The sequence below is a fragment of the Ictalurus punctatus genome, chromosome 12 (assembly GCF_001660625.3).
Source record: "Ictalurus punctatus breed USDA103 chromosome 12, Coco_2.0, whole genome shotgun sequence".
In the NCBI taxonomy this organism is placed as follows: Eukaryota; Metazoa; Chordata; class Actinopteri; order Siluriformes; family Ictaluridae; genus Ictalurus; species Ictalurus punctatus.
The window spans coordinates 19,255,071-19,275,123 of record NC_030427.2 but is presented as its reverse complement, the minus strand read 5'-3'; the positions used below and the strand labels follow the sequence as shown (position 1 = coordinate 19,275,123).

Here is a 20,053-nt window from a genome sequence, read left to right as displayed (position 1 = left end):
CAAGCCAGAAGGCTATTGGACAAATGTATGTGGACAGATGAGCCCCAAATTACATTTTTGGTTTAAATGAGAAGCATTATGTTCGGAAAAAGGAAAACACTGCATTCCAGCATAAGAACCTTATCCCATCTGTGAAACATGGTGGTGGTAGTATCATGGATTTGGTCTGTTTCTCTGCATCTGGGCCAGGACGACTTGCCATCATTGATGGAACAATGAATTCTGAATTACACCAACGAATTGTAAAGGAAAATGTCAGGACATCTGTCTGTGATCTGAATCTGAAGAGAAAGTGGGTCATGCGGCAGGACAACGACATTAAGCACACAAGTTACTCTACAAAAGAATAGTTAAAGAATAATAAAGTTAATGTTTTGGAATGGCCAAGTCAAAGTCCTGACCTTAATCCAATAGAAACCTTGTGGATTCTACTGGATTAAGCTGCTCTGTACTGAGGAATGGGCTAAAATACCTCCAAGCCGATGTGCAGAACTGATCAACAGTTACCACAAACGTTTAACGTTAGAAGGTTGCAGTTATTGCTACACAAGCGGGTCAAACCAGATACTGAAAGCAAAGGCTCACATACTTTTGCCTCTCACAGATACGTAATATTGGATCATTTTCCTCAAGAAATAAATGACCAAGAATAATATTTTTGCCTCATTTGTTTAATTGGGTTTGTTTAATCTACTTTTATGATTTGTGTTAAAATATGATGATGTTCTAGGTCATATTTAGCAGAATTGTTTAAAATTCTAATGGGTTTGGAAAATTTCAAGCACTACTGTAAATTAAATCATGTAAATATGTGGCTAAAACCCTATTGTATATTTTACTTACTTTACTGACCTAAATTTAATATGATTTTGCAAGAGCTCACGAAATTAGAAAACATACTTGAACCCAGTACACACTAAAGTGGGGCCAGGGTTTTTTTAAATTCCATGTGCACAACTGTTCACAGAATTTTAAACTGCTTTAATTCTGAGCATTGTGGATGGGTTGTTTTCAATAGTCCTTGTTTTGCGTTATTGTATTATGAAATATTTTAATAAAGTTTGGATAAAGTTTTCTTGGATCACCCTCTTTGTGTTTCTCAGTCAACCAGTTCAACCTTCCTGAGTTCCTCGTTTCAACCGAAATTCAATTTCTATGTAACAAAATGGAAGAAATATTTATCTTCAGCATGACATTTTTTTATTTTCAATATTGGTTAATATAACAACGGAAATGCCCAAGTTCAGACTGAACACCAAGTACAGGCTGGAAAAAGAGATTCATTTATTTCATTCTAACAAGCTGAGAAGTCAGTTTGCTGCTAATGACGCAACATCAGTCTGGAATAGGGAGGTATACATCCCGAATACTTTTACATTATTCAGAAGGAACAGATAATGTGTTCTAAACCGATACAAATGCAATATGAATAGGAGGCACACTATTGCATCTAGTTGAGTCTAGAGATGTGCAATAACGGACTAGGAATGGAACAAAAAGCGGGTTTTACTTTAGATAAGAAGTTCATGGAATAAAGAAAAACTTACTAATGTTGTTTAATGTGAATGTGAGTTGCTGTGCACAGCATTTGGTTAATTCATTTAGCCTTAGTATCTGCCTGGTCATGGTCATGGTGCTTAAATTAGGATGTTTGTATTTTGCGAAATATAACCAAATGAATTCATACAAACAACAGGTACAAACAAAAATAATAATTTCAATTATTCAATTCAAATATAAAATTCAATTTATTCAAAAAATAATCCAGTGCACATCTCTACCATGACCAAGTATGAACTTTCCAGTATAAACACTGCTTGGAAAATTGGATGGACTTGACTAGATTGGACTGGATTGGAAAACACTACTGTGGTACTATACTGTGAAAACTATACTGTGGAATAAGCGGAATAACAGAAAATTTGTAAATTGTCCAGTGTTGTCAGTTTGATATTACATGTGCACTCTCCAAATCAAATTCCTTGTATGTGTAACATAAAACTTATTCTCATTCCCATAGCATACTTGATGTCTTAATTCTTCTGCATAACCTTTCAAACAAAGCAGTGGGGGAAAAATCATGACAGCTATCACACAAACTGCAATCAAAGGAAAAATGAACAGATAAATTCACTCTACACAAGGCACAGTCGGGTAAAGATCCTATTGACCAAATATCTGATGAGGCAGGGGACGGCGCTCTCAAGCTGAGTCTGTGTATTTCAGCTGGAGCTTGTGCATGCCACTGGAGTTGGTAAGAGGCGACACGGCTGAGGGTTCCGATTCCTTTTGAGCCGAGTTCAGGCGCTGACGTGTTTGCATGCTCCGTTGCTCGAGAGATAGAGCTTCTTGTTTACGCACAAGATCCTCAAGCATCCGAGCTTCATGTAGCTGCAAAGCCTGCAATGAGTCCCTGGTAAACAGAGGAGAGAGAGAGATAGAGAGAGAGAGAGAGAGAGATAGATAGAGAGAGAGAGAGAGAGAGAGAGAGAGAGAGAGAGAGAGAGAGAGAGAGAGAGAGAGAGAGAGAAGATACTTGATTTCTAAATTAAATCTAGGTTTTCTAAGATTTTTAGATGCCTAATAACTGAAATGCTTTTCTGTTAGATGTAGATTTAGGTAGATTTAGGGTGTTCAAAAAGTCAGAAACCAATAGGAGTTAAAGTGGATAATTATATATACAGTGTCCTCCACTAATATTGGCACCCTTGGTAAATATGAGCAAAGAAAGCTGTGCAAAATTGTCTTCATTGTTTAACCTTTTGATCTTTTGTTTAAAAAAAATCACAAAAATACTCTGCTCTCATGGATATCAAACAATTGTAAACCCAGAACAGGTTTATCAAAATCAAATGTTAAATATAGGTGTGCAACAATTATTGTCTCCCTTTTAGTCAATACTTTGTGCTACCTCCCTTAGATAACATAAATGTTGGCACCCATGAAAGAAAGGGTTCCCTCACCTTCTAAATCCAAATTTAGCTGATAAGTAGTACAATGATCTTTTTTTTTTCCACATGACGTGTTTGACATTCAACAACTGAAATCAGACTCATGAAAAACAGAACACATAGTAGATTTAGACAAGAGAGACTCACTGAGCCTGTGCCAACTTCTGTTTCAAAACCAAAATAGAAGAAGCAAGCTGTCTGGTCTCCTCCACTAGCCCATGCTGCACCTGGGAAGCGTGCATTAGAATGAATCAGAGCACTGCAAAGATTAGACAAAAGGATGGAAAAAGAGACCACCTGATTACTGACATGAACGTTTACCTCGTCTCTGCATAGGTCCGTACCAGGCCTCCTGGTTCTGTACTCCAAGCGAGTGTGCACCAGTTTTAGAGGAGCCATCTTAGATTGCATGTCCCTCTCCAGTCTAAGGATGTCTTCTTTCAGCTCATTAATCTCATCCTGAGTCTGCCGGACAGGACAAATAGAACCAGACCTACTTGAATTAAAACTATCAGTAAGACAAGGGTGAGATGGACACTGATAAAGACAGTTTACAGTTTTTATCTGCCACTGGAGTTCTTGGTGAGCCTGCTCCAGCTGATGAGTGCGCTTCCGGAAGGCGAATCGCGTGGCTATGCGCTGAGACTCTAATTCATTTTGCACCTGTGGAAAAGCAGATGTGGGGTTTAGACTTCTAGCTTGCTTTTTCTGTTTCATTCTGTTAAGAAATTAGAAAAGGCTGGTAGATTTTGGACCTCACAAGTAGTAAGGTTATCAGTCTCAAAGGTATATGGGACTATATACAGCACATCATTCTATACGTTTCAGCTACATACCTCTGCTATAGTGATATTGATGTTCTCTCTCAGATGCAGAGAAGCCTGCATTTCCTCCTTGGCTTGGGTTATATTGTTCTGGCTAAACTGCACCCACTGCTGAGGGGTTGTGGAACTGCAACCATAAATTTAGAGGAAACAAGCTTGTTACTAGATGAAACAAGAAGAGTTTGTTCAAATGTTCCATCCCAAATAAATAAATGAATAAACAAACAAAAATCATAACAACTATTACATGAGAACTATTTCTTTTTTATAGAAAGTAAATACTAATTATCGCCCTTGAAAGTTATTATTATTATTATTATTATTATTATTACTACTACTACTACTTTAAATTGTTCAGTGGCTACTTTGTTGTTTCCTTTGACAATTTTGACTTTCTTTGGGGTACAAATATAATTTTTAGATAATATTTATAATATCCAGTTGTCAACCAAAGAGCTCTGCAAATACAGTTCAAATTGTGTTGCAGTCAGATGAAGAAAAAAATCAAACTTTCTGGCCATGAACATTATTTGTGCACTGCAAACTGCTAAAGATAAAACACCCATACTCACTGTAAAAGCTAGTGGTGGATCACTGGCATTTGATCATCTTTGGCATTAATTAACATGCACACATTAGAAAATGAGAAATCAGAAGAAAATCAGCATCACCGATACATTCCTGGAGGATGTTTTAGTTTGGTAGTGGACTACAAAAACATTTACATACAAGTTTACTGAATGACTGATAAATGTTTGAAACGACCATCTTACCTAAGAACCTAAGAACACGATAGATTGTGAAATATACTGCATGGAGGCTTTCACAAAACTGAGAAAAGGATGAAAAATATATTTCCTTTGTATATGCAGTTATTTGTGGAGCTTTACCCATTTGATACTTGGTGACCTATAACCTTAATGAGTTTCATAACGTCTTTGGTCTTGGTCATACACTGGGATTTTGAATGTCCCGCTGCTCAGTCAATTTTATCAAGTGTCTTTAAGATTGTAACACAAATCTATTGCTAATAGACAATACTGTATAGTATTAAAATATATCATTATTGAGATTCTGCAATATGTCAAATGTTCTGTGTTAATTGGGAAGTGGGGGAATAAAAAGAGTAAGGAGGTACTCACCCAGGAGGTACTCTAGTGGGATTGGGCTTCAGGGAGATCTCAGACGACGTCACAGAGAGCGACAGGCATGATATGTCTACATCCAAAGCCTGCATTTTGTGCTGGAGGTCAAGAGTCAGTTGATGCCGGGCTTCCTGAAGCAGACTGCACACACAATTAGGGACTTTTAGGGACTGAACTTTTCTGTGTGTGTGTGTGTGTGTGTGTGTGTGTGTGTGTGCATTTTTAAAATATATTTCTCATTTTGTTCTGTTTATCTTCTCCATTTCTCACCAAAGGTGTCTAAAGGCTTGGTCGATACATTGCTGCAGGACTTCTTGTGCTTTATCAATCACCTCCACCTCCTTCTTTAGCTCTGCCTCCACTGGGTCACTAAGCAGCTCATTTCCCCGACGACCCTCCCTCAAGGTCAAACACTCATTAGTGACCTCTAGGGGCAACACTGTGGCTGCTAGAGCACGCTCTACTGCTTCCTTTGTCTATAAACACAGACATAGGACAACTTTCATAGAAAACATTTAAGCAGGTAAAAGTAATTTTGAGTAATTCAAGGTGGCCAAACGTATGGTATTATCACGAAGCTGATTCACTTATACGAGTGGAAATATAAATGACACTCCTCATTGAAGTGCCAAAATAAGTCAATATACAGACTATGAGACTTTCTTGTCAATATTACGTCAGGTGATTCTCATATGTTTTTCTTTAAATGTAAAAGCATCAAACCAGGCACGAATGTTGATAAGTGAAGCTTTACTGTTTTAATTTTACACAATAATTAATGCAGTTATGGATGTTGATGTCATACAAATATATTTACTTATTTTACAGTATAATTAAGATAAGATAAGATGAGATAAGACAAGACAAGACAAGACAAGACAAGACAAGACAGTCCTGGAATATTATTGCCCTCAGTCAACAGATTATTTATTGGGCCCTGAGACCCCCACCCTTTGTTTTAGCTCAACACATGTCAGTGAACTATTCAATAACCTGCAACATATGGTATTATGTAACACTTGGGGGAGGGGCTTCTTTTCAGGAAGTGGAATTGCTGTTAGGATAGGTAAATTATCTATCATAATATTAACCAATACAACAGGGGGGAAATGTAAAAACAAAAATATGTAACTTGTGCATGAATATTTCCAGAAAGATATGTGACAGGTTTTAATAAAATGTTGTAATGTTTGTAATTGTTGCCCTGGGGCAATGTTATGCAGTTATGGTCTCTCTTTATGAGCAGTTAGATGAGCTGTGGCAGTCTTCATGCGTAATGATTTACCCAGGTTTAATTCTTCTCAGCAACAAGTTATATTCAATAACTATTCACAGGAGATGGACACAGGTACTTTTTATGCTTCATTTTTTATGCTTTTTATGCTTTAAGTGTAATAAATCTACTCACTAGTGTGAGAGCATCCATTTCTGTATCCACTTCCTCGGCACAGGCTTCCAAGCTCTTCTTCCATAGTTTGACCTCACTGATTCTGTCACTCAGTCGACGATTGTTGTCATATTCACCCCATATTGTCTGAGAGACACAGAAGGAACTCATAAACTTGCACTATTATTTAACAGTCTTTGGATTTAACATCCCCCCACCCTCATTTAAAATAGACCACCTTATTGGTGGTGTCATTGCACAGAGCCCTGCCCTCCTGCCGTATCTCGTGCGATAGGTGTCTCCTTTGCTCAGCAGTGACTGAGATCTCATTATTGGTGTTCATCCAGTCAGACACAGTGCAGCGGAGGCCTGGTTTAATGCTCAGGGTGGCCATGTCTACTGACACAACAGAAATAACAGGAGAGCTATTCAAAATCAGGAGTAAATGATCATTTAAAAAAATATGGATTATGAATGATCGAAAGAGTGTCATTTAATCTGAATGTTTTTGGACAATCTTTTATCTAACCAGTTTCATAGACATGTGTGGAATAATATTGTACTGTTTTTAAGAAAATTATGCATACAGTACTGTACAAAAGCCTTTGGAGTTTTTGGATTATTTATATGCAAACATTACTTTTTCAACAACAAAGATAAATGTTACAGAAAATTGTTTGCATGTCGGTAAAGTAACATGTTACATAACAGACCACTTTTCAGACAAAAAAAAAAAAAAAGAAAGCTGTCAGGTTTCACCTCCAAATACAGAAGGAGGCAGGACAGTCCGAGTCTTCAGAAGAACTGTGGCAGGATCTCCAAGAAGCTCAGAAAAACATCTTCATTATGAAACTGCACTTCATTAGGTCATTTGTAGGTGCTTTTTTTTCCCACCAAACATTGACTTCGTTTAGTGTATTACTGTTCACTGTTCTTTACAGTAGATTATTTTAATGCAGGAATGTTTAATTATTTTTAAAAGCATCTTTGCTTTACAGCATTTCTTTAAACATGCCTAAGACCTATATACAGCACAGTATCCTATATACAGCACAGTACTGTATATAAATAACATTGCAATTTCTGAAAGGATAACAGGCAATGATATATTTATTAACATAGAACAGAGTTTCGCTCATGTCTGCATAACAATGCACTAAATAATTTTTTTATTATTTTGAAAGTTATGAAAATAATTAAAAGCATTAAAGTACCTTTAATATGTCTCCTATACTTTGGGATTTGCATATGGCATAGCTTTAATTAGTTTAATTAGAGTACAGCTACGTACAGTACATCAATGGTTCTTAAGGTCCACTTATGTAGCTTAACTTATTTTTAAAGGTGATGACCTGTAAAAAATAAGTAGCTTTGATGCTGCCACTAAAGAGACAAAGGAAAGTACAGTTTGGTATCTTCTGAGTACCTCTAAGAGTGTTAGTTTTATGCTTAAATCTATCTATATCCAACTTTTCCAAAAAAATAAAAAATTTATTTCATTCTTACTTACCTGAATGTTCTGGAAATCACACGTGCCTTTCTCTGGGTGTTTTTAATGCTAAACACACACACACACACACACACACACACACACACACACAAAGAAAACAAGACTGAAACGCGTCCTGTCTCCAAGTAACTAAGGGACACATGCAACTTAATACTCAAAGCACCATGGCAACACTGCGCAGTCTGATGTTACAGCTCTGAATTACATAGTGTTTATTGAGAATCTCTATAATGTGTTCTGTTTACACACATCACGTGTTGTTGGAAAAAAAAAAAAACAATAAAAACCCTCATAGAATTAATGGTTTTAATGGTTATAATAGGAATTTTATTGGCTTTAATGGAAACTGTAATGGTCCCTGTGGGTCTCTACTGGTAATTTGTTGTCTTCTATTGGTGGTATGTAATGTCTAATAGATACCATTAAGGACCAATAATAGTAAAGGTTTTAATGATTATCTGATGGTTTATAATGGTATTTATGGTGGAAAACCTTGGAATTTCTGTGATGTTTTCTATTGGGATTTTTCCAGCAGGGATATCAAATTCATTGTACACATCATATGTTGATTTTATTATTAGCCTGTATTTACTCTTGCTCTCCTGAAAAAATTTCTGTCTAAGCTATACAAAGCCTTAAATGTAGCTTCATTATACTGTAGTATGGGTAGAATAGGGTAATAAATTTCATGCATGACATAACTAACTGCCCTCTGCTTATAGGCTATAATTATATAATACATGTATTGCAGGTATAAGGTATTAAATCAATATCAATTTATCATTTTAACACATGGATAAACACTCATTACATATACATTATATGGCCAAAACGTTTTCTGGACACCTGACCATCACACCCATATGTGCTTCAGTTGCCACAAAGTGTTAAGCATGCATTTGTATAGTATGTCTTTGTACGCTGTAACATTACAATTTCCCTTCACTGGAACTAAGAGGCCCCAAACCTGTTCCAGCATCACACAAAGTGTACAAAGCGAGCTCAATGAAGACATGGTGTGTTAAGGTTGGAAGAAGGTGGAAGAACTCGAGTGTCCTGCACAGAGCCCTGACCTCAACCCCACTGAACACCTTTGAGATGAACTGGAACTGGAGCCTCCTCTACAGTGAAGGGGTCTGTGGCTATGGCCTTTACGGTAAGATCTATCCAATTCTGCTGTCTAGCAATAGACAAGGATTTATTCTAAATCAATACTGTATATTTTTTATAATGTTTCACAGACTTGGAAATAATAGGAAGTTTTAAACACTATTTGAGTTTCCCATTGGAAAAGTGTGGAAGATGAAGATGAGGTTGTGTGAAGTCATATAATAATAAAAATAAAAATAATAACAACAACAACAACAACAACAACAACAACAACAATAATAATAATAATAATAATAATAATAATAATAATAATAGATAGATAGATAGATAGATAGATAGATAGATAATAAAATGTAAACATAGTAACATTTTATTTTTAAATGCATTTTTATTTATTTAAATTTATTCATGTATTACTATCATCAAATATGACATTAGATAGTAGTTATGTCCTTGTGTGAGGATTTTACCTAACTACTTATTTCTGTGTTGGAGTTGCCTCACTTTTATTTAAATCTGGATGTCATCCAAAATGAATAAATGTTCATTTCTACTTTCAGTATCCAATTAATCATATTAATATACAAGCAACAAACCTAACGCATTTAACCTCTTATGGGTCTTTTTGGCTAATTAAATGTGTAGTGTTTGACTAAACACAGTGTACACATGACACAGATGATTACCTACAGAATTTTTTTTTTCCATTACAGAAAGAAAATTGTGTCAGACGGAAAACAAATTAATAGCACAAGTAACACCTTTAAATCTAGGACCAATTTCCCTCAGTGACATTCTCAACTTAGTCATTACCAAAATGTAATTTAGCAAAAGATCATTTGAAAATTAGTGAACAAATACATCTAAAATTATCTTAACTATAAGAATATCATTTATTGACATTAATAGAAGAATTAATGCTCGTACAGAAATATAAGAATGTCAGTGATAATGCTTTCCTTTCTGTTTAAACTCTGTTGTGTAAAGAGTTCCACTGCCACAGGAGCAGTGATTATATCCAAACGTATTCTACAAGTAGTCCATCTCAGCTGTCTCTAGATGTTTTGTCATATAGTCCAGTATGACTTTCTCATTTGCAGCATTTTTTAGGTAGAAGTGTGATCCAGGCAGCATCTGTACATTGAAATCTCCACTGGTCATGGCTCTGAATGCTGTAACGCAGGACATATGAACACGTGTTAAACATTTTGATATGGCTGATAACATACTACCTGTTCAAATACGGGCTGAAATGAAATCTTCATTCATCCTTAGGCTCTAACTCTTAACTGGTGGCATTTTTAATGCCGAGCTTCATTTGACATGCAGTTTCCTTCACCGGCCTTTAAGAAGAACTGAAAGCTCAGTTCTGCTTCACTCCTTTTAACCACCAGGGGTGGTGAATATCATCTGGATATCCTCCTGCGTACATGTGCATGTGTGCTGAGACCTTCCAACAAAGTCACAAAGCGACTGCAATAATCTAATTATTCTTACATATTCTGAGACACTACCATGTGCTGGTCCATTCAGATATCATTGTGACCACTCACATTTAGCCTCAGTGAGAGCAGGGCAGCATGTGTACTTCCAAAATTAGATTCCTTTGCACCTAGTGGTCAAAAAATGGGAACCGCATCAAGCACCTAATGGTCAGGTGTCCACAAAATTTTCTTCCTGGAAGCACATACACTGTCATCTCAGTTCCCTGCAGTTTGTTAGTCTGTGTATAGTGTGTCCATGTGTGTTCCCTCTGCTGAGATCTTACTTTCCCTTTTTGCTCATGGTTATATGTATTACTTGGGGCATTATTGCAGGTTAGTCATCTTCAACATGTGAGACTATCCTGTATATATCATAGTTTGACTGACTTCCTGACTTACCAATACCCTAGTGCTAAATATCTATTCTCCCTACAAATGTCTCAAACTGTCATTGTCAGCTCATTTAACAGTTCTATGTGTGAGATCTCCGCCGACGCCGGTCCCAAGCCCGGGTGAAAAAGGAGGAGGGTTGGGCATCAGGCTAGCACCCTGATCCCGTAAAATCTATCTTGCTACGGAAACAACAAGCAAAAACCAGCGGTCTAAACAGTACCGGCGCGATGACCCTGTTTCTCCCTTGATGACGGTGCCGGAGCAAAGCCGAAAGGTCGTCCAGCGCCCGATGCAAAATGGGATACTCGACGCCAATACGATCACACGAATTGGAACCTGGAACGTGCGAACGTTGTACCAGTGTGGGAGACTGGAGCAGCTTCTGCACGAATTCGACAATTACCGGCTTGACATTCTTGGTGTCAGCGAAATGAGGTGGACGGGTAATGGAAAAATGATAAGCGACGCGAAGATCGTCCTGTATTCGGGAGCCAAAGAACATCACGTGCACGGCGTCGGGATGGTCCTGAGCAAAACCGCGGCACAGGCACTCGTTGGATGGAAACCAATCAGTGATCGCATAATTACCGCCCGTTTTAAGTCTCGCCATGCTAAAATTACTGTTATTCAAGTCTACGCACCGACAAATGAGGCAGATGATGAAGAGAAGGACGCCTTCTACGACCAGCTGCAAGACACAATCGCGGTTATCCCCAACCATGACATAAAGATCCTCCTTGGCGACGTGAACGCGCAACTCAGTAGCGACCGGCAGGGCTGGGAAAACGTGATCGGACCTTATGGATCGGCAGCAGTAACGAGCAATAATGGAGAGCGTCTCCTATCCCTATGCAATCTTAACAACCTTTGCGTCGGGAATACATATTTCATTCACAAACGGATTCACAAAAAGACGTGGCGGTCACCAGATGGGGCCACTCACAATGAAATCGACTATGTATGCATCCATCGACGGTGGCGCTCGGCTTTACGTGACGTACGGGTTTTTCGCGGCGCCGACGTCGGATCTGATCACCACTTGCTTGTGACTTCAATCCGACTAAAATTGAAAAGAGTGGCCGGACGCAACACCGTTCGGTCATTTGCCTCCGAGAAATTGAAGGACCGCGTGAACGCCGAGCACTTCCACATTGAACTCGCTAATCGATTCGAGATTCTTGACAACTCGGCCAGCATCGAAGAACAATGGGCACAGATCAAGGATGCTGCCATAGAGACGGCAGAGAGAACGATTGGTCGACGGCGTGGAACGCAGGGAGAACGGTGGATTCAGGACCGGACATGGTCGTTGCTCGATGAAAGACGGGTCAAGAAACGTCAGCGCGATCAAGCAAAGACCGAAGAGGAGCGAAATGAAGCATCGCAGGCGTACCGAGAACTCGACCGCAGGGTCAAGAGGAGTTGCCGAGCAGACAAGAAGGACTGGCTGGACCGGAAGGGCACTGAAGCACAACTGGCTGCGGACCAGGGTGACAGCAGGACTCTTTTTCGTGTGGTCAGAGATCTCACTCGGGCCCGAAGCGGTTCCACTGGGCCGATAAGGGATACAACCGGCAGGATGCTAGTTAGCAAAGAAGAGCAGGACGCGCGTTGGGTGGAACATTTCAAAGACACCCTAAACCAGCCGGCTCCCGTAGCCACGCACGACTTTACAGTCTTTCCTCCTCCCTGTGAGCTGGAAGTGGACATGAGCGACATCATGGATGCTGAGGTCGCTGCAGCGATTCGTCATCTGAAAAACAACAAAGCACCTGGTCTTGACCAAATCTCGGCAGAAATGCTGAAAGCGGGTGGTGATGAAGTTGTAAGGGTGCTCACTACGCTGCTCAATGACTGCTGGCACATGGAACGTGTCCCAAATGACTGGAGACAGGGTGTCATCGTCAAATTACCTAAGAAAGGTAATCTCGCAGACTGTAACAATTGGAGAGGCATCACCCTTCTGTCTGTTCCAGGCAAGGTATTTTGTCTCGTCCTCCTCAAACGGATACTGCGAGCAGTCGATCAGGCTCTACGGGACGAACAGGCCGGGTTTAGAAGCGGTCGGTCGTGCACTGAACAAATCTTTGCTCTTCGAAACATCATTGAACAAAGCTCCGAATATCAGAAACCGCTCTTGGTCAACTTTATAGACTTTAAGAAAGCGTTTGACAGCGTCCACCGGAAATCGCTTTGGAACATCGCACGGCTATATGGCATTCCACAGCGGTTTATCACCATTTTCCAGAACTTATATCAGGATTCTAGCTGTTGCATCCGGACGGACACAGGTCATACTGCCTTTTTCACCATCGAGACTGGAGTCAGACAGGGCTGCATTCTTTCACCATTCTTTTTCCTCATGATGATGGACTTCGTCATGCGACGAGCACTAACACAGCCAGCGTCTGGAATTCCGTGGACAGGCCAGGGACGCCTGACCGACCTGGAATTCGCCGACGATATTGTGCTATTGGCGCAGAATGGGAAAGTCTTACAGGAGATGACCACTAGCCTGGAGCACGAAGCAGCCAAAGTTGGGTTACGGATCAGCACTGACAAGACCAACGTCATGGCCGTCGGCCGGATGACACCGGTGCGGATCACGGTGAGCAACCAGCTGATCAAAGAAGTCAAACAGTTCACCTACCTTGGCAGCATTGTGGCTGCGGATGGTGGGACTAACGTGGATGTCAATCGCAGAATCGGCAGAGCATTTGCAGTCTTCCAACAGCTACAACCGATTTGGGCTAGGCGAACTATCCACACCAACAGCAAACTTCGCCTGTTTAATAGCATCATCATCCCAACCGCCATCTATGCATCTGAAACTTGGAAGAGCTCGAGGGCAGTCATCCACAAGCTGAATGTGTTTCAACAACGATGCCTGAGAAGAATACTCGGTGTATCATACCGTGATCGTATTTCAAACGAAGAAATTCTAAGAAGAACAAACTCCCGCAGCCTGGCAGAAATGGTCGTAGAGCGAAGAATGCGCTTTGCAGGACACATTCTACGGATGTCTGACCACTGCCACACAAAGATCGCGCTGCGCTGGACGCCGCCACGGGGGAAGAGAAGAGTAGGGCGGCTTGGCGACGAACATTCATGGAAGATCTACGAGCGCTCGATGTCAAGTGGGAAGATGTGGAAATCGACGCTTCCGACCGAGCCCGCTGCCGAATGCTTGTTGCCCGATGCGCCCCGCTGCGTGGACGGAACTAACTAACTAACTATGTGTGAAATCAGAGGGGGCTTGGTGGCTTAGTGGTTACTCCACTCCAGGGTTGGGGGTTTGAAGCCTGCCTCTGCCTTGTGTGCACAGAGTTTGCATGTTCTCATGATCTCATGTTTGCATGTGCTTAGGGGGTTTCCTCCAGGTAATCTGATTTCCTCTCCGAGTCCAGAAACATGCATTGTTGGCTGACTGGCATTTCCAAAGAGTCCTTAGTGTGTGAATGTGTGTGCGATTGTGCATGGCAATGGGTTGGCACCCCGTCCAGGGTGTCCCCTGCCTTGTGCCCCGAGTCCCCTGGGATTTGTGACAACCTATAGCTGATAGACTTAATTACAGTATATTAAAAGTTTGTTTTAGTACATTACTCAGAATAAATTGGCCACATATTTTCTTTGCATTTATAATGCTGACACAATGCACTGACTCCACTTCAGGATTCACAGAGTAATAATGCTGGAACATATTCAGAAATCCTGCATGGCTCAACCTCTGACCTTGTAAGTCATGCGGCAAATCCTCCTTGCCGTCAAAGCATGACACTGGACATGACAGGAAAGGGGCTGTTGGCCTGCTACACCTGCAACTCAGTCACACATATAAACACACACACACATTAACTTTAACGTTAATTTAATTTAAGTGTTCCACCCTCATTGTTTGGCAGTTTTTAAAATAGCACTCAATCCAGCACATCCTATTATTGCTCACCCAATCGGGCCATTTTCCACTGACCTCTCTTATCAACAAGGTGTTTCCACCCACAGAACTGTCACTCACTCAGTGTTTTTTTGTTTTTCGCACCATTCTGTGTAAACTCTAGAGACTGTTGTATGTAAAAATCCCAGGAGATCAAACCAGCCCATCTGGTAATAACAGACATGCCAGTTGGCTGATTGGATAACTACAAGAATGTGCAAGTGTACAGGTGTTCTTAATAAAATAAATGCTAAGTGTGAATGGTGAGCATATATTTCTATAGACTTCAAGGGGGTTAGGAGCCATGTCATGCCTTACGATTTTTTTTATAAATAGGGCCATTGATTTCTTCTAATAAGTAAACTACGGTGGTTTGTACACCAAGCAAACACTGACATTTTCTTCAAACCACCTACCTGTAGTTCTCTACTACATTTAGGTCTGCTCTCAAGGCTGGCAGGAACAACTTTAGCGCCTCAGGATTGGCCAGGATTTCAGGAGGCGTTCCTCCAAGAGAGATCATCCACTGGAGGAATTCTTCATCAGACAGGTGGCTCCTACGTGGTGCCTGCAGTCTAGTTTCAGACTGCAAAAGAGGATTGTTGACTATCAGCTTATGCATTTTCGCCACATGAAGGAGAACAATCCTAGTGCTTAGCGTAAGTGAAAATGTACATCACATTGTTGACAATAAGACAAGACATCTTGGTGCTTCTTTCATTCTTTTCAATTAAATGTAATGATCAAAAATATTAAAACAACTCAACCAAACATTAGCCAGGCTACTGCTGCTGTATTGTATTATTTCTTAAAGGTGGTGTCTCTTGACTGGTAGGTCACAAATGCTTACACTCAGCAAGCATCTTACCTTGAACTCTGTATAGTATGAATTTGAGCCGCTAATTAACCCTTTACACTGCATCCCCCTCTCAGAGCTGTGTAAGATTTTCTCACGTTTATCAGTCAGAAGTTTATTAACTTCCACAAAGAAAACGTCCTACATGAACATTGTGGGATAAACCCGAGCTTATGAGCATTTCACTCAAGTTAACGAACTTCTCTTTTAACTAATAACAGTTGCACAATTATCATTTTTTCCTATCCATTGTATCTAGGAAGGATCGGGTAGATTAAATTACCAAGTTCGCTAATCAACCCTATATTCCACATATATTAATGAACAAAGCACCATAATGTACACTTCACACTTACATAAGGTGCCGAGGCGCCGGAGAGGAACACATGTACAGGCTCAAGATTGTAAACGTTCTTCACATATTCAGTGAAAGCATAGCTCGTCATGGCACCAAAACTGGTTAAATAATAGGCCACAGGAGAGAAGACAAATCAACATTTGAATATGTTGCATCTTTTTACAATGAATACACACATACAGAGCATTAAAAATGTGGGTTACAGCAGTAAACAAAACTGAATTAAACACACAATACAGATAATGACTGGGGCTGGACATGATCTTATAGATTTTTGTACAGTATATTAATGATTTGGCCTTCATTACTTTGACCAAACTTACTCACTGTACATATTTGGTATCATATGAATGTTTAACACCTCATTAAATAAAATTTTTGTTACTCATCATGTAGTTCATAATATACTGAGGCTCTCCTCAATTGCAACACACTCTATTAGTATAACCAACAAACAATACAGTATATAATGCATATCAAAATCTCATGCATCTGCTTAACTTCACCTACCTGTGTCCAAAGACAGCAAATGGTTTCTCTTTGAGCTCTGGCAAAAGCACGCCAAGGACCTCATCAAGGATCTGCTGCATGTTCTGGAAGAAGGGTTCTTTTCCTCGGCCTTCCCTTCCAGGCAATCTGACTGCATACACTGCAGAGAATTTTTACACAGGTATTTTACACAGGCAATAAATTCCTCCACAAACTTCCTCCAAAATTATTCAGGTTTGTAGACACCTGATCATCACACCTATATGTGCTTGTTGAACATCCCATTCCAGATTTATTCCTCCTTTGCTGTTATAATAAGCTCCACTTTTTCTTCTGGGAAGGCTTTCCACTAGATTTTGGGGCGTGGCTGTGGGGATTTGTGTTCATTCATCTACAAGGGCATTAGTGAGGTTGAGGTCAGCCACCTCTTCCACCCTTAACCTTGGGAAACACTGCTTGGAAAATGGACTGGTTTTACTAGACTGGATTGGATTGGGAAACGGACTGGATTCTACTAGACTGGATTGGATTGGGGCGCACGATGGCTAAGTGGTTAGCATGGTCACCTCATACCTCCAGAGTGTGGGGTTCGATTCCGTGCACGGGTTCTCCGGTTTCCTCCGGGTACTCCGGTTTCCTCCCCCAGTCCAAAGACATGCATGGTAGGCTGATTGGCGTGTCTAAAGTGTTTGTAGTGTATGAATGGATGTGTGAGTGTGTATGTGATTGTGCCCTGCGATGGACTGGCACCCTGTCCAGAGTGTACCCCGCCTTGTGCCCCATGCTCCCTGGGATAGGCTCCAGGTTCCCCCGTGACCCTGAAGAAGGAGTAAGCGGTAGAAGATGGATGGATTGGATTGGGACATGGACTGAACTTTACTAGACTGGATTGGATTGGGAAACAGACTGGATTTTACAAGACTGGATTGGATTGGGAAATGGACTGAACTTTGCTAGACTGGATTGGATTGGGAAACAGACTGGATTTTACTAGACTGGATTGGATTGGGAAACACTGCTTGGAATGACGTGTGTTGTGCACATACTACTGTGTTAAATGTGCAGTATTGTTCTGTATATGTCTGGTGCACCATCCAACTTCACAAAGTATACCAGCAAATATAATAGACAAACTTCTCAAATACCTTCAATGGAGTGGTTAAGGAGTCTTCCCCAGCGGGCATAGTGGATGGAGCCTCCACCTGCCCAGGGAAAACAGATCAGCCTTGCTACAGCCTCAGGCCTTTTATTGAAACAGTTTATGACCTTATCCATCCCACTAGAGGAAGCAAATAGGACAATTAGTTGTTAGGTAGCTTTAAGAAATTACATTAAACTAAACAACTGGACAGCAGATGTTAGAGCTGAAAACTCAAGTTTTTCAAGAGCAGCATATTAAAGTAGATGACATCAGGTCTCAACAGACTACATGTTATCTAAATGGAAGTAATTTGTAGTTTTGTGCATTATCAGACAGTTGTTATGAATCATAGAACATTAATTTAGTTAATGAATTATAGTTTATTGATTTATATAATTAGATTTGACCATAAAGATCATAATAGCTGTCACTATGATTGGGATAATGTGTGCAGTTTCACACAGTTTCACACAACTAAACCTAAGCTTAGGACAGCTGGCAATTATGTCTCCCTGATATTAAAATGACATTAATCTCATATAACCTAATATTGTCAACTGCCTACACAACAAAATCCTAATCTTTTTCTTTTTTTGTCTAATCATTTTGTACCCTTTTAACTGTATGTATATAATTAATATATGCTTGGCTCTTTTGGTAATAAAAGTAGTACTAGTCAGTGTAATCTGTACTATTATCTTTTTGTACTTTTAATAGACTTGTACAAGATTATTATACACATAAGTGCACAAAGCCTAATAGGTATAAAATAATAAATAAATAAATAAATAAAATAAAATACAATAAAGTGCAAGTGTAATCAGACCAGACTGAAAAGGTAGACAATATTACTGATTACTAATGTAAATGAATTTGTAGTCAATACCCACATTTCCTCAAACTACCCAACACTGTTTATTAACTCCAGAACACAAAGACTAAATAGCAAACTAATCATATATCTGCCTTTGAAAACTGCTAGTTGTTTCCAGGTTTATTATGGATCCATTGCTGACAAACAACACAGAAACAAACCAACCTTTTGAAATTCATTGGTTTCCTCATGTGCCTTCAAATCTGATTTTAAGATCAGATCCCATCAGCTAGAATCCTGAAGTATTTGATCTCATAAAACAGTAACCATACTAAGAAGTTTACTGTTTAGTATGACATGGTGCCTGTTGTACTGAGAGGTAAACAGCTGAAACACACAAACACAAACTTCAGTCTCGTCTGTTTCTCTTCTTCCTCTTCTTCTGCGGGAACAAACTTGAATCAGCAATGCAACATCGCCATCTCCAGCCCACTGTTCATCATGAAGCATTAGCAAATGTCCATTTCTCGGTTTTATTTTCCTAAATAAAAGACTGAAAGATTTTAATAACTTTTTTTTTTAATAATCTCAGCCTCATTTAACCCTACAAAAACAAAAAACAACAAACAAACAAATAAAAAGACACAAGCTCACTGAATCAACAATAAAGTAATTAGGGCACAACCTGGAACATTTCATCATATTGCTTCAATAATAAGCTTTTTATTAAACACCATTCTCAATGAGCAAATAAGAAACTCACCCTATATAAAGTAATTATTTTGCTTGCTTGTTGGATTTTGTCTTGAATTACAAGCTCTAACATAAAAAAGTCAAGTAAAGGGAGCAGTGCAAATTACATGGGTAATAAAGTACATATGTAAGTAATTAAAAAATTAACCTAAAATTATACATGAGTGACAGGGGCACCGTATTCGAGGGTTGGGGGTATTAGGACAATTCTAAGGGCCCTGGTCAGACAGGGGGCCCAGCACCAGAAGACAGCTAGTCACCCAGTTAAAAAAATTAATTAAAAAAATAAGGTGGTTTATGTTCCCTGTTTTGTGGTATGATTCTGCAGCTAGCCCGTATTAAGCGGTTAAAATTAACATCAAACAGAAAAAGGACGTTTGAAAAAGGACGGAAAAGCACCAAGCGACAGTAAAACTACTCCAGTGTTATATATGTTCAAGCTTTCCGAAGGCCTACAGCAGCTTTCTGTGAGGAATCGATCGAAATTTAATGTAATCATATAAATCTGCTTTAATTGTCCCGAGTGAGTTTATGAGAGAAGTGTTGTGATGATGTCCGATTTGTGAGTGAATCGTTTGTTTGAGTCAGTTCATTTCAATGAAGTGGAGATTCCTGTTGATAAAACCAGTCTGAGTGATTCATTCACGAATAGAACCGATTTGATTCTCGAGTTCAACTCACTGATTCAATGATCATGTCACTGTTTTAGTTAATTTCCACATTTCTTTCTGGAGCTGCTGGTGTGTGAAACGTACTATTCACTTAATGAATAATAATAATAATAATAATAATAATAATAATAATAATAATAATTGTTTTTACACGTGGCAATAAGAAAAGATAATTGGGGGGTGGGGGCTTGGGGCCGGGAGTACAAATTAGCCAGGGGGCCCAGAAACCCTTG

The 20,053-nt window shown here is 39.6% G+C and overlaps 2 protein-coding genes across 5 annotated transcripts; both read right to left on the bottom strand.

Annotated features, from left to right (window-relative positions):
• Nucleotides 1–1,192: 1,192 nt before the first annotated feature.
• tekt2 (tektin 2 (testicular)) lies at nt 1,193–7,950 on the bottom strand. 3 transcript variants are annotated; one of them, XM_017480823.3, is made up of 10 exons: nt 7,818–7,948; nt 6,546–6,703; nt 6,329–6,454; nt 5,191–5,396; nt 4,918–5,061; nt 3,788–3,902; nt 3,507–3,614; nt 3,273–3,416; nt 3,099–3,178; nt 1,193–2,413 (listed from the first exon to the last, which is right to left on the bottom strand). In XM_017480823.3, exons 2-10 carry the CDS (start codon nt 6,699–6,701, stop codon nt 2,203–2,205), a joined length of 1,290 nt encoding a protein of 429 aa, XP_017336312.1. In that variant the 5' UTR covers nt 6,702–6,703; nt 7,818–7,948; the 3' UTR covers nt 1,193–2,202. The 3 variants fall into 3 exon arrangements, with proteins under 3 accessions (XP_017336312.1, XP_017336311.1, XP_017336310.1); XM_017480822.3 differs by having other exon boundaries at nt 3,273–3,614; nt 6,546–6,706; nt 7,818–7,950; XM_017480821.3 differs by having other exon boundaries at nt 3,273–3,614; nt 7,818–7,949.
• A 1,331-nt stretch (nt 7,951–9,281) lies between these two features.
• olah (oleoyl-ACP hydrolase) lies at nt 9,282–18,856 on the bottom strand. Of its 2 annotated transcripts, NM_001201134.1 has the most exon segments (7): nt 9,802–10,099; nt 14,537–14,619; nt 15,155–15,324; nt 15,951–16,050; nt 16,463–16,601; nt 17,587–17,720; nt 18,622–18,827. In NM_001201134.1, coding segments are annotated over 7 exon segments (783 nt in total). In that variant the 5' UTR covers nt 18,636–18,827; the 3' UTR covers nt 9,802–9,956.
• Nucleotides 18,857–20,053: the final 1,197 nt, after the last annotated feature.

Coding starts and splice junctions, on each gene's coding strand:
- tekt2 (XM_017480822.3), bottom strand. CDS start 6,701: ATGGCCACCCTGAGCATTAAACCAGGCCTCCGCTGCACTGTGTCTGAC. Junction 5,062..5,190: donor CAAGCCTTTAGACACCTTTG/GTGAGAAATGGA, acceptor TTGTGTGTGCAG/TCTGCTTCAGGAAGCCCGGC. Junction 3,179..3,272: donor CGGACCTATGCAGAGACGAG/GTAAACGTTCAT, acceptor CACGCTTCCCAG/GTGCAGCATGGGCTAGTGGA.
- olah (XM_047158772.2), bottom strand. CDS start 18,647: ATGAGGAAACCAATGAATTTCAAAAG. Junction 17,721..18,621: donor AAACCAATGAATTTCAAAAG/GTTGGTTTGTTT, acceptor TGCTTCCTCTAG/TGGGATGGATAAGGTCATAA. Junction 10,100..15,154: donor AATGTAGTAGAGAACTACAG/GTAGGTGGTTTG, acceptor CCTGCGTTACAG/CATTCAGAGCCATGACCAGT.